General features: G+C 39.2%; 1 protein-coding gene across 1 annotated transcript in view; it reads right to left on the reverse strand.

The window, feature by feature from the left end:
* Window positions 1–7,243: 7,243 nt before the first annotated feature.
* The window catches only part of LOC109055633 (transcription factor Sp1-like), a 33,614-nt gene continuing 24,066 nt past the window's right edge, over window positions 7,244–16,791 (reverse strand). The window contains exons 5-6 of the mRNA XM_042766081.1: window positions 14,163–14,359; window positions 7,244–8,278 (exon numbers count right to left, since the gene is read on the reverse strand). Coding sequence (XP_042622015.1) covers window positions 8,049–8,278; window positions 14,163–14,359 — 427 coding nt within the window. The 3' untranslated portion in view covers window positions 7,244–8,048. The remainder of the gene's footprint in view (window positions 8,279–14,162; window positions 14,360–16,791) is intronic.

The raw sequence follows: 16,791 nt of genomic DNA on the forward strand, positions 1-16,791 counted from the left end.
TTCTGCACACTGTGAAAAACAACAGTGTTTAGTAAAGCTAACTGGAGTTCAGCCTCACAGTCCTGTCTACACGCGTCTGCAGGATCCTCCTCCCAACCTGCAAAGTAATGAAGAATGGAAAGTCTTTCGGCAGGTGTCTGTCTCAAACTTGTTCAATCTGCAATCATCTGCTTATAAACTCCTGTCCTCTCTTTCACCCATCATTTTCAAAGCTCTCAGATTAGATTTATTTCCGCTGACAGTAACCCCTTCAGGACTGATGCCACAGGCTGAGCGTGTGCTGATGCAGATCTGCTGCTCATTATTTCTCAGTCAGAACAAAATTCAGCATGTCAAAATTGGAGTCCTATATTGACTCAACGGATTGTTTCAGGGCCTTTTTAAGCTTTTCCTGCTGTCCTGAGTCACGTTTACATTCACATTTGTGCCTTTTATTCAAAATGACTTACAAAAGAGGAACTAAAGCTATTTGTCAAAAAGCCAACAATATTCGTAAAATACATGGCACGGTTTATAAGACAGCTGGATGAACTAGAGGAGAGCAGGGTTGGAGATCGCATCGCATACACACTCATTCTGCCCAGTTCTGTTGATTCTGAGATTCTGCCTTTGATTGATTTCACCTGTTTTCTTGAATGGAGCTCAGATTGGTCTTTAATGGACTAAATATTTGCTAACAAAAGGAGGCAAACAGTCAACACCAAAGTCAAGGCAATACAGAGCAGGGTCTCAAGAATCACAAACGAGGTAAACCACCGGGAGAACACAGGTGAAGGTAAGACAATAAAGCCGAGACTCCTCACTGAGCCGTGTATTCTGCAGTGAACTGACAGCTACGGGGTTCTGGGAAATGTAGTAAATATAGAAAACAGTCAAACATTCACCCCACTCACGCTCCGGTGGCCAGCAGACATAGCCTTCATGACCACTGCACACACAGCATCGTGGGTCTCATAGTGAAGGACACAAACTGCTTCAGAAATCAGTGTCATTTAGATATTTCAGAAGAGCTGCATGTGACACGGTCTGAACAAGCACAGACATTATAGACAGCAAAGCCACCACAAAAAAAAAAAAAAAAAAGGGAGAAATATAAATAGAAAAAAAATGCATTTTTAGATTAACATATAAACATGAAATATATATATATATAGAGTATCAAAAGCCTTGTGAAAGTCTGAAACAATAATTGCTTCAGACTGTATCCGACCAGAATATTGTTGGCTGGCCATGAATCCAGTCTGGCATTCAGTAATAATAATCACACAAGAAATCTAGAATATCGAGCCTGCTGGAGCCTTCTGCTTTTAAAGCTGTGGACGAAGTGTTGTGTACTGTTTGCAGTGTTTAAATGTTAAATACTTTTGCACACATAGATGCATTCATGTTCTAATGCCCTTTAATGTACACAGTGTTTAAAAGACAACATTAGGCAGAAGAGTAACATCATGTTCCCTGAGAATCAAACCCATGATGTTGGAGTTGTCAGGTTCATTCTCTACTGTTTGAGCTACGAGCATGTTCAGAACTCTGTTTTTGCAGCAGTTCCTTAATCAGTGATTCTGCAGAAGAACGCTTCCCTGGGACCCCCCCACTGGCTGTTCACTCTTTTTGCCTTAAGGAACCCCAACTCATTAGGGTGACCAAATGCGCCGTTCATGGGACCAATTAATATTGCCAAACATCCAAAGCAGTTTGACCAATCACACGCAGGTATTGGGGCATCAGCAACTCTACGTGGTTTGCACCAGTAGAATATCCCCCCCCCCCCCCCCAGTGATTCCCCAGAAGAACGGCTTCCTACTGACTGTCTTCTATGGCGGCATTTCACTGCCATTAATAACCGAGCATACAACTCATTAGGGTGAGCATATGCGCCGTTCATACGGGACACGTCCCGGCCAGGATTTTAATATTGCCTAAAACATCCAAAGCAGTTTGACCAATTACATGCAGGTATACCACGCCAGGTATTATACATAATCGACCAATCGTGGGGCTGCGCGTGAGCAGAGGCGTGTCTACGTGGTGGCACCAGCCCCCCCCCCCCCCCCCCCCCCCCCCCCCCCCCCCCCGAAATTTGGCAGCAAGCTGATTATAGTCATCCTTCTTTATTTTATTAATAGCCTACTTATTTTATTAAGGTGCTTAACTTATAAATATGCATTTATTCAATTGTTTTATTAAGTGCATTTGTATTTTGCTGTTTTTGTATATAGTTTTGCAATAAAAGCGTATTAACCAGGTTCCAGAAATAATCACTGGGTGCTTCTAAAATTAGTGCGGGTGCTCTAGCCTTAATGCCCAATTTCACATCCCGTCTATTGCTTTGGTCATCATTGTGTCAATCACTGCTACTTCGAGAGTGAATCCCACATAAATATGCAGATGTCATTCCCGAAACTTTGCAACGTGTGGCTGAAAAACAAAGTTCTACATTTTAAATGGATCATAGACTAGAAAGCTTGCAAAGAGTGCTCATTACCACAAAAAAAGCTGTCACATGGGCGATGTACAGGGGGGAAAAGTTAGGACAATTCCAAGGGCCCCTGACTGACAGGGGCCCCAACAAATAGGTAAAAACTAATTTTAATTTTTTTTTTTTTATATTATACACTATATAAACCATCATCATTGAGTATATTTCAAATAATAATAAAATGAATGATGTCTTTGATTTTACTTATTTTGGCAATAAAAGTTAAATATCACCATTGACCAAAAAATAAAACATCTTTATTTACCGACCACCCCTCTGTATCTGCATGAAATGGTTTGGTCTTGCCTAAGCACATCAGTGACGGTGTTTAGTTGCAGACAGTCAACCAATGAAATACAGAGACCATAATGTTGAGTAGTAAAATAAAATCTGGTTTTCAGAAAAGGAAAGAGAGAAAAGAGAGAGAGGAAAGACAAAAGAAAGGGTGTTGTTCTGTATCCCAGTTTTTCACCAAGAAAGGTGGGTAACGTTAGCCTTTAGTCTGTGAGTGGTATTAAGCTGTTGTCCAAAGTGAAATAAGCTAGCTAGCTGCAGGCTAGTGTTAGCCTACATTTCATCAACATTTAATCAGTGCAGGGAAACGTTTAGCAAGATATTCATACTAAATCATTGTCCACGCCCCTTTTATCAGACTTAACAACAGATGAGTCAGCAGCACCCCAGTCTCCCCATAACTGCACCCCCCCCCCCCAACCCCCACCCCCCCCCCCCGTCCCAGTGAAGAAGAGGAGCAGCAGCACTGTGTTAATGACTTCATCCTTCCAGGGAGTCTGTGTGGGGTTCTCGGTCTCTCTGGCTCGTTTTTACCATAACAAAAAAGAAAATGAAATATTTCTTTATGACAGAAATCAAACACAAATTATTTTCTCACATAATGACCATTATGACATAAATAACAAATAAATAAAAAAACCCTGTCTGTACTGGATGCAGTTAGAAACAATGAGTAGCTTACCTCAACCTGCATGTAAGTTACAGACAATATTAAAATAATCCAGTTGGTTGTGTTCATTTAGACTGAATTTTGGCCGTTAAATAACATCTATAGATACAGACTTTATTATTCCCATCATGAAGGGCAATTTATTTGAGAAGCTTACACACACACACACACACACACACACACACACGCAAATCTATTGTATCTAATGTATGTAATCAAGTGGTGGTAATACAGAACTATAGGTAATTTGTGTCAATGTTCTGTAGTGTTAGTGTCATTTATTGGAATAGCATATTTTAATATACTGTATATATCACAGTATATATGTATATCCACATGCATTGTGTGCATCCTACATTTTAAGGTAAAAAATGTTACATAGTGTTGCTTTAAGGACATTTTTATGGTGGCTTTTAATCTTGCATCAAATAGTGAACTGCATACTGTATGCAGACTTGCATTTACAAATCAGCAGCAGTAAATATTGTGCTAGTACTAGTATTGAACTACAAGAAGCAAGACAGTTGCAAGCCTTTGATTAGAGTTATGTAAAGCTATTGATGGGACAGTTAGGTCCTAGAGATGTGGTGACAACAGCTGCGCAGAGGGGGCCCAATTAGATTTTTTTGTCATGGGGCCATGCCACAAAGAAAACACGCAATAATCTTTGTTTAGTGAGTGTATACACGATGTATTTTAAAGGAGCCATGTGTCATGTCTGGCAAAAAAATCAAGTCATACTCCACATTCCATACCAGATGGGGGCAGTATGCCTCAATAAAGTGAATTGGTCTACTCTAGAGTAACAAACGAGAAACGGCATAGTCTCTATGCTCCGCCCCTACCTTCACAACAACCCTAGAGCCATAGCCGAAGCCTAAAAGGACGTTTTGCCTCCAGAGGAACGTTGGGTGATGTCAAGTGATTTTGAAACATGACATCTTCAAGCTACTCCCCTTCACCTTTACCAGTAAATATGTTCATATTCGTTTTGTTCATATTACATTTTGAGTTGTATATACACATTATTTGAATTAAATTAATTTGACAGACAGCATTCTGTCAACATCAAACTAGCGCCAACCAACGTAACCAGAGCTGCCAACTCTCAAGCATTCACCGTGAGACACACGCAATTGACTCTTTTCACACGCTTTCACGCCACACATCAATTTAGTTAAAAATGATAAAGTATTCTTAGCTGCACATATACAAGTGAAAATAGGGACAACATCTATTTAGAGTGTTACGTATGCTGCCCGCCTGATGCTAATTTAGCAGCATATATCAAGTTTGATTTTCATTAGCAAAAACTTGACCACACTCTGAATATAGTGAGTGAGTGCGCGCGCGAGCGCCGGGGCGCTCTCTCTCTCTCTCTCTCTCTCGGGTTCATTATCATCGAAGACATTTCAAGCTTCTTAGGTAATGTTACATTTTAGCATCAGCTAAACATTAGCACGTTTATCAAACAGCCTTCGATACATTTCTATGTTATAACTTCCCGAAAAAAATACGCAAACATATAAAACAAACTTCTAGCGAAATACTAACAGCATCTTACTTACCAATCCAAAAGAAATGTTGCAAGTTCGGAGTCAAACCTCATTTCTTTCAAGTCCATCAGTTGTCTCCAGCGATGGAAAGCAGTGCTGATGTTTACTCTGTTTCGGCTCCCTTTTCTTATCGGATTTGATTTGTGATTCCGAGCGCGGTTGCTTGACATCAGCTTCAAGTACGCCCACAAGCCGTGCGAGTTATTCGTGTATTGCAGGTTGGCTGGTGGTTATGTTGCCCGCATACCGCCTCCCATGGCCGAAACTGGTATTACGACACCTGTCGGGCCGTGGCTAGTAATGCTAATGCTAATTAAGGTTGATATCTCTTCAGCACTATAACGTGACATTTTTTTAATGACATCATCGCCCTTATTTCTTCTCATTCTTTTGATGCGTGTAGGTAATTTTTTGGATATTTTTACCTCAATTTTTACACATGGCACCTTTAACATACATCGTGCCGCAAACCATAACACAAAAAAAGAAAAAAAAAAAGACAGCAAAGGTGCGAGAGCGATCCGAAAGCATAAGGAGCTGAAATTTCTGGATTGCTTCTGAGAAGAATAGGTATGACGTCGAGGCCCGGTTGTTATTTGCTGCATTCATGTACATGACCTGCAAATACAAAAGAAAATAATAATAATGCAACAAAAAGAACACAAGTAAATACATTGGGATTGAAAGTATTACAAGTTTCTTTTCAATAAACAGGAATCAGTTTTCATAAACATCATAGTGAATGGACTGGTCTTGATAGTAGATGACTAGTAACCCTGTAAATCAAATGCAAACCTGATGAAACCTGTGCTTTATAGAAACACAGACTAAACCTTCAAATATAACGATGTATCTATTTACAAGATTAAAGATAAAACACATCAAAATCTACTCTATGAACAATGCATTAAATTACATTAAATAAAGACAATAAATAAAACAAGCAAATGAAATGATAACTCACATGTATCTGGTCCACTGATGAAGCCATGTGTCAAGTCAAGTGAATTATTAATCATCTTCTAACAGGCGTCCAATACTGACTTCAGGAAAAGGGGAATAACCAATCACATTTGAGATAACAACTAAAACAGCAAGCCCCGCCCCACGACTGACAAAAATAAAAGTGTTCGCGCGAGCAGAGGTGAGAAGATCAAGTGCGAGGATGTGGGGAATGATCAAGCGCATGAGAGTTTGAAATGAGCTCGCGGGCGATTTTGTTTTCCTCTCGCAGAAGTGATGTACCGCGCACAAGCATCAGGTGTATGCTCGGTTATTAATGGCAGTGAAATGCCGCCATAGTCGTCCCTTCTCTGAAACAAGGATCAAGTCTCAAACTGCAAATGCACAAGTTTGCAGGTTTATTGCAAATGTTCTTGCAAAAGTCAAGGTGTGAAAACCCAAATTTGAGAGATAGTAAGTGTAGTTACACTGCGAGTTAAAAATTGTACTGCAAGATTACTGTTGGTCTGAAATGAAAAATCATTCAGCATCAGATGTACATGCTCAAGGTCTTCACACTGGGCATGTGAGCTGATACAGGTGGTGTGGTTAAAGGAGTACCTTGTGTTTATCAGTTGGCAAAAAAAACAAAAAAACAAAAATCTTTTGTGGGCCTAAGTAGAGCTCATTTGTTTAAGATGGTGTTTACACTGTTTACCTGTTTTAGCTGTTCAAAATGCAAACGTTTGAAAAGGGGTTTTTCCATTATCATCTCTGTGTAATCTACTAAAAATGCAGAGTTGTACAGCTGAAGATGTTCAATCTACAGGAACGTGTTTGTGTGTGGTCACGTAGTGTTTCTTCACAAAGTGCCATCGCCAACTACTGGCCTGCCATAAATAACCCAGCGCTTTTAGTCTCTTCACGAATCTGTGTGAATAGGAATCGTTTGGCCAATGTTATCATCTGAAGACATTTCAAAAAAGCAAAGGATAAACTTTTCTGTTTTCAGTACGTTGTTACCTGAATGTCAGAGAAACCCAATGAGTATGAGCAACGAGTAACAACTCACCCGTGTTTAATGGGAATACTTCCTGTATTTACCTGTAGTTTCTGGCCTTAAATTCAGAGGACAACTCTTGTTTATATCTGGCCTGCATGTTTTTGAACAATGTGCATGCTAACGGTGTGAAGAATAAAAGATTTACAGCACGTAGTGGCACAGTTTCATGAGCAAGTTCATGACATGAGATTTCACCTGAAACATTGACGAGAAGAAGAAAACAAACAACCACTAGGAGCCTTCTGAAGATCATCTTAATTTAATCATTATGAATGCTTAACATCAAAAAAGTAACATCCACCTGAGTTAACATGTAATGGAAAGTGTAGAGCTTTGGTTTGAACTCAAGTTCATTAAAGATTCCTCTCTAAATAAAGGCTTTAAAGCATCTGTATTTGAACTGGTTAACATTTTCCCTAGAAACCAAACGTTAAGACCACAGTGACCAAGAAACCTGGGACAGTTAGCACTGCACGCCTGCATGTGTTAAACTTTAACTTAAATATGTTTTGTTTATCAAGACAAAGTACTAAAGCAATACAAAAAATGTTACAGAAGATCTATATAATATAAAAATGTTGACATTTAAGACTGCATAATTCATACATTCACAAAACAAAGGTCATTTCAGAATTAGCAGTATTCCATACTTAGAAAAATATAACTTCTGTACAAAAAGCATCAGATCTTTTTGTTTCATCTCATTTACTGTGATTAACAGATGAAAGCATGATGGCCTGTGAGTAAACTATTAAAAGAAGATTACGATGTCACTTCCACAGTTTTTGAAATCTGTCGTTCAGTTTTCACACATAATTTTTCCCATTTCTTGATGATAAGTGGCCACTGAGTTATGTTTCGGTGAGCACATCACAATTTCAGTTCAGGGAATCAGGAAAAGAGGGCAAAAGAAAGCTGAGAAATGCAGAATATACATGTAAGGGTGATTCGGCTGGAGTCTGGTGGAGGATGAGGGGAGCGCGCTCCTCTTTCCCTGTTCACTCGTTCACGGATGCTCGCTCCGCTCTGGCCACACAAAGAGCATTAATAGCCATTGCTGTTCAGATGCATGGAGTGCAGATCGGTGACCTGCAGGACGCTGATGCCGCTGGGTGTTTCGGCGGACGGCTCCACAGTTACTAGAGTGTGCTGATCAGCGCTGACGCCGTCACCTGCACATCCTCTCTTGTTCAGATGGGTCTTGATGTGCTTGGACAGGTGGTCACTGCGCATGAAGCGTTTGGGACACTCTGGGCACGAGAACTTCTTCTCACCTGTGAGCAGATGTCAGAGTTTGAGTAAATCTCACTGCAAACCTCCAGGTTTAATCTGTTCTTTTAAAATGATGCCCAAAGCAGGTCTGTCCAAAGAGCAACACAGTTTAATGAGAGCTGACCTCCACGAGCAGGTCTGGACACCACAGGTTCATCACTCAAACCATGTTCTGCATCAGTAAATCAAATCTTTGACTCAAAGGTCCACATCACATAGTTCCTTCTAGTAAGTTAAAAACAAATGATATTTAAATAGTGAATAAATGACAGAAAACGATCACAGAAGACCGCAGAGGGAATCTGATATTTACAGTCTCTACACGTTGTTGGTTGTGATAAGAGCTACAGTGATCAACGTTCAAAAACATGCTGCTAAAGAGAACCTTCGATAAATATAACCCACACTAAAGAGTTGCGATCACCTTTCACAGTCTGACAGGTATAACACTGGTTTCCTGTGTACAGATGTGATCAATCATAGCAGTTTGCATCGAGACATGCTCTGTGTTATCTGTGTGTGAGGAGATGGACAGAGACTGCTCTCCAGGCACACACACCACATACTTCATATTTACAGAAATATAAAGCGAAGAAAATAACACTCTTAGTTTGCTCCTAAAAAGATAAGCATAAAAAGTTGAGAGGAAAAGAAAAAGTGATATTGTATATGGTTTGTTTCTAAGTTAAATTATAGGCACCATTTAACTGTTGATATTTCTATAAACAAAGTTTTTATTTGAGTGCTGACTGTATCATCTAAAAATAAACTGAATAGTTTGGTTGTTAATTTTAATTCTGCGTCCACTCCGTCCAGCGATTTTTAGCTGAACAAAACAGCTCTGTTTTGCTGCTTGATATTGAAAGTTGGTGTGTCTTATATTATTTTAATGTATTATCTTGATTATGAACACATTGGTTTGTAGTGCAAACAGTTTTAACGTTTACTGCACGTGTTATTCTCCTCGTTATTTACCGTTAGCGGCTAATGAACCGGAAGTCTCACCCATAGGCTTACTTCTGTTGAAGAAAAAGGTGGATAGCATCAACAGTAAATTATGCATAATTACACTCAACAACTAAAACAGAGCCTGATCCTGACAGTACAGCTGTTACATGTTGTCAATTATTATTACTCAGTAATTAATTGTATAATTACTAGGACTGCCCACTAATAGTCGACACATAGTTAAGTCAACCAGAAGAAGCTTGGTCGACCAAAATTTTATTAGTTGCAGAAAAAAATTAAAAAATCACATTAGCGAAGTCACGCAGTCCGTGACGGACAGATCGTTAATGGCTCGTCTGTGGTAATTAGGGTTGGGAACCGAAAACCGGTTCTTATTCAGAACCGGTTCTGTTTTTTGAAAAGAACCGGAACCGTGCGCAATTTCTAAGTTTCGGTTCCAAAAACGGTTCTGATGCAACACGTGACCAAGCGCTGTGAGCAGCCTTGCGCTGGTGTTCTGACGATTTGGCGTTTCCCGTAAAGGATGTCACAAACCAAATAACAGAAACGTCACCCTGCCTCTTTAATTACTGAGCACATTTTTTCTAATGACGCACACTCCACAGACACGCGTGCCGAGTCATGTCTTTAACTGCCGAATACATGTTTCCTACGACTGTACTGCACTCGCGCCTCTGATAACTGTGCACATGGTTTTGTCTGACTGTACATGTACCGGCAGCGTGCAGCAACTGCCGCCACAAAATTACATTATATTTGTCCCATATTGTCATTAATATACATATTGACTTTAACTTGGACCACTAAATAAATAGACTGCTATTGTGATGTAAGTATGAGGGTTAGATTATTTAGTGTACGGGTCATTTCAAGAGTGATAAACAACGTGATAGAAAATATTTATTTTCATGCATTTTAAATGTTTAAAGATGTGGAAACCACTCACTGCATCACAGCATCTCCTGACTGCATTATTATTTGTAAAATAGGGGCTTTATGGAGTGTGTGTATACATGGTTATAAGTATAACAGTTTATATTTCATTAATTTAGGGAAATGAACAAGTGTCTCAGCCCCTCAAGGGACTATTTACCCAACCTTATTCCTGCTTGAAAAGCAAAATGTTATTGATAGTGTAAAAAACATCAACTTTGAAGCACATGCTGATTGATGGACTAGCATTACTCAACATTACTGACTACCTTCCAGCAACACTACATTCAATGAAGGTAAAATAGTAAAAAAAAAACGTAATAATAGTTCATTTAAATGGTATCGGAACCAGAAAATATACTGTAATATATATGTTGAGTTTTGACATTAACAACCTTTAAATTAAGTTGACAGTAAGTAATAAACAGTATTGAGCATTGAGTATTTGAGTATTGTGCATTTTTCCTTACCACTATTTTTTTAATAGTTGTTTAATGATTTTAATGGAACCGGAACCGAAACCGGAACCGGAAAATTTCTAACGATTCCCAACCATAGCGTTAATACATTACATCAGGCAGGACATCCAAACACTCATTCATCGACCTCAAATATGGGTCTACTTCACAATCACAACACTATTAGCAACTTTCCATGTCTTCTCAATCTAATGTTAGTCTAGAGAAATGTGTGCTATTGTGTCTGTGTGGAGTGTAGAAGCTGAACAGTAGGTCACTACAGGACAGAAGGAGGCGCCGGTGAGCTCACTTACTAATAAGCCACTAGTTAACAGTGAGAACTAGTTCTACTGTGATTGCTGGCTCTGTTTGCTTTCATCAGCATCATGTGTTCACTGCCTGGTTTGGGAACAGCACCGCTGGCAGCCGCAAAGCTCTGAAAAGGGTCGTGTGTACTGCCCGTCACACCAGGCGGTGTATAAGGAAAGCCCGGAGGATCATCAGAGACTCCAGCCACCCGTCCCACAGACTGCTCTCTCTGCTGGCCTCAGGAACACGTCTCCGCAGCATCCGATCCCACACTAGCCCACTGAGGCTATCAGACTAATGAACAGTCTGAACTAATACACCCTACAGCATCCTCCCACAATACAGTATGCCACACACTGCACTTTAACTTCAACAGTTCAACACCGAACTATACACACACCTGCATTTAATACAATAATCTATCTCCTACCACTGGATACCATCCAGTGCACATCCATGACCTTTTGTGTATCCAGTTCATGTTTAATCTGTTTAACCTTAGCATATTTTCATGCGTATATATGTCTACATAATGTACGATGTGTACATTCTGTGTATAGTGTATAATGTGTAGTGCTAACTGTATGTCTAATAGTACACTGTGAGTACTGACTATATGTATGTGCATATTGCACATTGTCATCTGTTGAAGTCTGTATGGTTATATGTTAATTGTTTCTGTAATTTCTGGAGCACTCTCCCAAGAATTTCACTCACCAAGCCACATATGCTGTGATGATGTGACAATAAAAGTGACTTGACTTTCAGACACACACCGTGAGCAGGGATCTTATTGAAAAGCTGCCTGCTGCTTGAGAACACTCAACAAACAAGCTCTAGTTTATATTCTAACTTATTCAATTCAACAATTACAGCATATGCAGATCTTACAAAACTTCTTGCTGGTAAACTATTTGAGAGTCCTCAGGTAGTGAGTGTCTCACCTAGCTAACCAGCGTTAAGTGTAGCGAGGGGGAAAAAGTTACAACTGTGAGGAAAAGGGAGCGGGTAAAACCGGCAAAACTGGTTGGCCCTAAATTCCACCTCACACCCCCTGAATGGAAGGTAAGAGATCAACTTATCCAGTGTATAACACACAGACACACACACACACACACACGCACACACACACACACACACACACACACACACACACTCTCTCTCTCTGTCTCTCTCTCTCTATCTCAGTTTTTCAATTTCAATTGAAATTGACGTTTATTGGCGTGACACAAACTGTATATTAGTATTGCTAAAGCAGTTGCAGCTGGGCTGCTTACAAATAGTGCACATATGTATTAACAGAAAGAAAAAGAATAATAGTAATAATAAAAATACATATATATAAAAGTATTAAGCATGTAGTGCAAAAGGAATTAGTGTATGTAAGTGTATAAGTTAGAAATAAATAAGCTATAGTATTAGATTTACAGAGGCAATATAATAGAGTAATATAATAGAGTAATATAATAGAGTAATATGGCATGTGCTGGAACATCAGATCAGGGCAGGTGGAGTGTTTCTCTTCTCTGGTGACAGACAGACACATATTGAGCAGCAAACACACAGCAGTTCTTGTGTTCTCCTCACAGATACCACAGTTTCTCCTGGTGTGAGAGAGTTTAAATGTCTGATGGATCTGCTGTATTTGATCACAGAACACTGTCCGTGTGTTTGGTTTTGCATTCTGTGAGGAAGTGCAGTTCTGTTTCCATCTGATTCAGATCACAGTGTGAACACAACCTCTGTCCGTCTCTATCATCAGCTTGTGTCCGCTGAGTCTGTATCTGGTCAGTTTCTTATCTGACCCTGTGTACAGATACTCTGTCATACTCTACTCTCTCTCTAGAGCACTTTACTCTCTGTTGTTGTGTTTGTGTTTTGGCGTGTGCAGTGATCTGATTGATTCTGATGTGATTCAGAGCATCAGTAGATGTTAGTGAAGCATCAGGACTGAAGCTCTGGATCAGCTGCTTTCTTTGCTCATCTCTTGGTGTTGCAGGGCTTTTATAATGATATGGTTGTGGGTCACTGAGTTTCAGATGTTTCCAGAATTTAATTGCGTTTTTTGTATCTTTATGATTAGAGGATATTTGCCTAAATCTGCCCTGCATGCGTTATTTGTTGTGTGCTGGTGCACATGTAATATATTTTTACAGAGTTCTGCATGCAGGGTCTCAGTTGGGTGTTTTTCCCATTTGGTGAGATCTTGATTTGGATCCGTCAGTGGACCCCACACCTCACTGCCATAGAGGGCAACGGGATCAAATACTGATTCTAATATTTTCATTCAAATTCTAATAGGGATTTCGATAGGATATTGGTGTTTTATGGTGTAGAAGGCCCTGCATGCTTTATCTCTCAGTTCATTCACAGCAGGATTAAAGTTTCCTGTGGATGTGATTTTCAAACGCAGGTAGTTGTAGTGTGATGTGTGTGTTATCTGGTTAGTGCCTAATGTTCCCTGGGATCTGGATCTTTTCTGAAAGATCATGATTTTGGTTTCATGTTTGATTTTGGTTTTATGTTTGTATGTATAGTAGCAGCCAAAACAAGAGTCTTAAAAATAACTAAAAATTGTATTCATAATATTGATAAATCGAATCATATCCAAAATGTATCGTATAATTTTTTGAGGCAAATATTGTGTTACAGGTTATGAGAATCGATATCATATCGTGACGAATGCTCCGATTTAAACCCATTTTCTCACCGCTGAACGAGACATGAAGTCATCTGACAGCACTGCATTCACTTTGATCACAGAAATAAATCACATTTTACAATACATTCACACAGAAAACAAATAATATAACAAAAAATAAACAATATAACTGTATTTAACATCAAATAAAATCAAACAAATTCAACCATATAGACTACATTATCTAAAAGAATGAATATTCCAATTTACTGCTATACTGCATTTACATGTTAAGAACAATATTTTGATTGTGTCACACATTTGATTTAGTTTTTAATCTCTAACTGAATGCTGGAGATGGGTTCAGATCAGACAGTGGGAGTCCAGAAGCAGGTTTTTCCGAGGCTTACTGAGTTTCTCTTCATTTTCTTATTCATTCATGTTTTGTTTTCAACTTTAAGGGTTTGTGCAACCTGCGTGGGTATATTTACACAGCTCAACAAACACAGTCTGACACACACACACACACACACGACCCAAACCCTAAAATCTCCGAGACCCCTACACACAAAACACACCTGTGTGTCCTCCTCTTCCGCCGCTGCAGCTCATCGGAGCGTGTGAAGCGTTTCCCGCAGAAGGACCAGGAGCACACGAAGGGCCTCTCTCCTGTGTGCCAGCGCAAGTGTGCTCGCAGATGAGACGTCTTCCCATAGACCTTGCCACAGCCAGGAATATGACAGATGTGCTGCTTCTTCTTACTGGGGTCACTGCTGTAACAAGAGCAGGCAAGACCACACATTTACAAACACATGTAGAGCTCAGCTGCAGGCAAGAGATGCAGCACAGTCAAGCCTCATTTCACTTATAATACAGCCTCACAGCATGAGCAGGACGACGCTCAGCTATAACGCAGCTCTACAGCGGACACGAGTCATTATTCAGCTCAGCTTCTCTAGTGTCAGTGCAGTTAGACTGCTAATATTTTCTGAAGAAGTCTTCTAGACTAACTAAGCCTTGGGAGAAACCAGGCTCCGCCGGTGAATGAACAAACATGATTTATGATGTCATGCTGAATCGATCATTGTGGACTGATCCTACTTTCTGAACACAGCTCGGAAAGCAGCACGGCAGAACTAGATAAGATCACCTGTTTGATAAGACACACAGCAGTGTGAATACACACTCATGGTCAGCCTTTCTCTCCAAAGTTCAATCTGCTGACCAGGCAGTTTAACAACTGGACTGGTAGAGAAATGGATGTGTATCATTATATTGTATCTGTGCATCAGGTCTTAAAGTGACAGTAGCCTGCTGTCGAATCAAACAAAACACAGCTTTAACCAGGATTAATCTGCATTTATACAGTAAACACTATAGTTATTTTACATTTAGGCCTAACTATGACATTTCTGTACTGCTGTTAGACCGTATTTCATTTGTAACTTTATTTTATTGTATTTATCTATGTTTGTAATTTGTATATATTTCTTATTTCATTATTTCATTACTGACTGTTCATTTGCCTTTAATAATGTTTGAAAGGATGCTACTAGTTTTCGCTGTGGTAATAAATGGAAGTAATAAACTGAATGCTGAATGGAGAATGACTGAGAGACGCAGCAGAGACTTTAATATTGATCTGAGCCTCACTGACTGGAGCGCACTGCTGTTACAGCATTATATAACACAGTAAGAAAGAGCAAACAAGTGAACAATTGAGCTATTTCTGTCACATGACTTGTGTACAGGTTTACAGTCTGGACAAGCTGATGCTAGCTGCTAAAGCCAGAGACATGTGCACAGATTTGACAGAAAATCCAGCCGCGTGTGATGGACATATTCATCAGCCGGATGATGTTTTGAGCTGATCCTAGATGCTCTTCTCATTTGTCATGTGTCTCCTAGCTCCTATCTTCAGTCGTTAAGTGGAGAAGTAGATATGTACTAAAAGTAGCCAAACCTTGTCTTTGATTTTATGGCATATTTAGGAACTCAATTTGGCACAGATGCTGACACGATGCAGAATCTGTGATATACTGTACATACTCTTGTCTGTGATCATTATAGCGCTCATCTGCTTGTGAACGTGACCCTCTCTCCTGCATCGGAGTGTGTGTTGAAGCCTTTGCAGGGCTCGACGCTTACCGTTTCCCCAAGCAGCACACGTGCCCCCAAGTTAAAATTTTTTGGAGCACATTAAAAAAACGTAAACAATTTTTTATAAATTAACTAGATTCTCTATATTAAATGGCTTTTAAATCAATTAATCACAAGGTTTTTTAAATAATTTGGCTTCAGACTCTTTAATGGCTTTTAATTCAATGGGTAATTATGTAATTATTTATAGTCCTATTAAATTCTATGTACATCAGGTATGTGACTGTATCAAATTTTCACGATAGTTATTGAAGCTTTTATCACAATAAATAATATAGTAAGTGAAAAAAAGTGTTGTCCTCCTTACAGGTTAAATAACTTTATTAAAGATCTTTTACTAAAGAAAGACTTTATTTTAAAATATACACAAAAATATAAAGTAAAGAAGTATTTCAAGATTAAAGTTCAAATGAACGAAAGAACAGCAGGTAACACTTTACAGTAACGTCCCATTAGTTAACTTTAGTTAAAGCAGGTTAACACTAACAATGTGCAATAGCTAATTGTTGCAGTAGTTAATATTATTTCTTAACGTTTATTAATAAAAATACAACTATTTATTGTTAGTTCATGTTAGCTCCATTAAATAATATTAGCAGACACAACTTTAGATTTTATAATGTATCATTAAAAGTTGAAATCAACATGAACTAAGATTAATAAATGCAGTTATTGTTATTTCATGTAAACTAATGTTAATGGAACCTGTTAAGTGTTACCGAACAATAATAACGAATCAGTCAGTATACAGGTAGGGTATGTTTTAGGTTAGATAAAAAAAAAGTATGAATTATTTGGTGCTATGGTGAAGAATAAAAGCAAATGTAAATATGTAAATTACTGTCTGAAACAGAAAGTAGCAGCTGCATTGTTTACAGGGTTACCGGGGTAACGGCAGCTGCTTTGTTTACAGGGTTACCGGGGTAACGGCAGCTGCTTTGTTTACAGGGTTACCGGGGTAACGTCAGCTGCTTTGTTTACAGGGTTACCGGGGTAACGGCAGCTGCTTTGTTTACCAGGGTTACCGGGGGAACGGGGCCTCTGC

This window comes from Cyprinus carpio, chromosome A11 (genome assembly GCF_018340385.1).
Source record: "Cyprinus carpio isolate SPL01 chromosome A11, ASM1834038v1, whole genome shotgun sequence".
In the NCBI taxonomy this organism is placed as follows: Eukaryota; Metazoa; Chordata; class Actinopteri; order Cypriniformes; family Cyprinidae; genus Cyprinus; species Cyprinus carpio.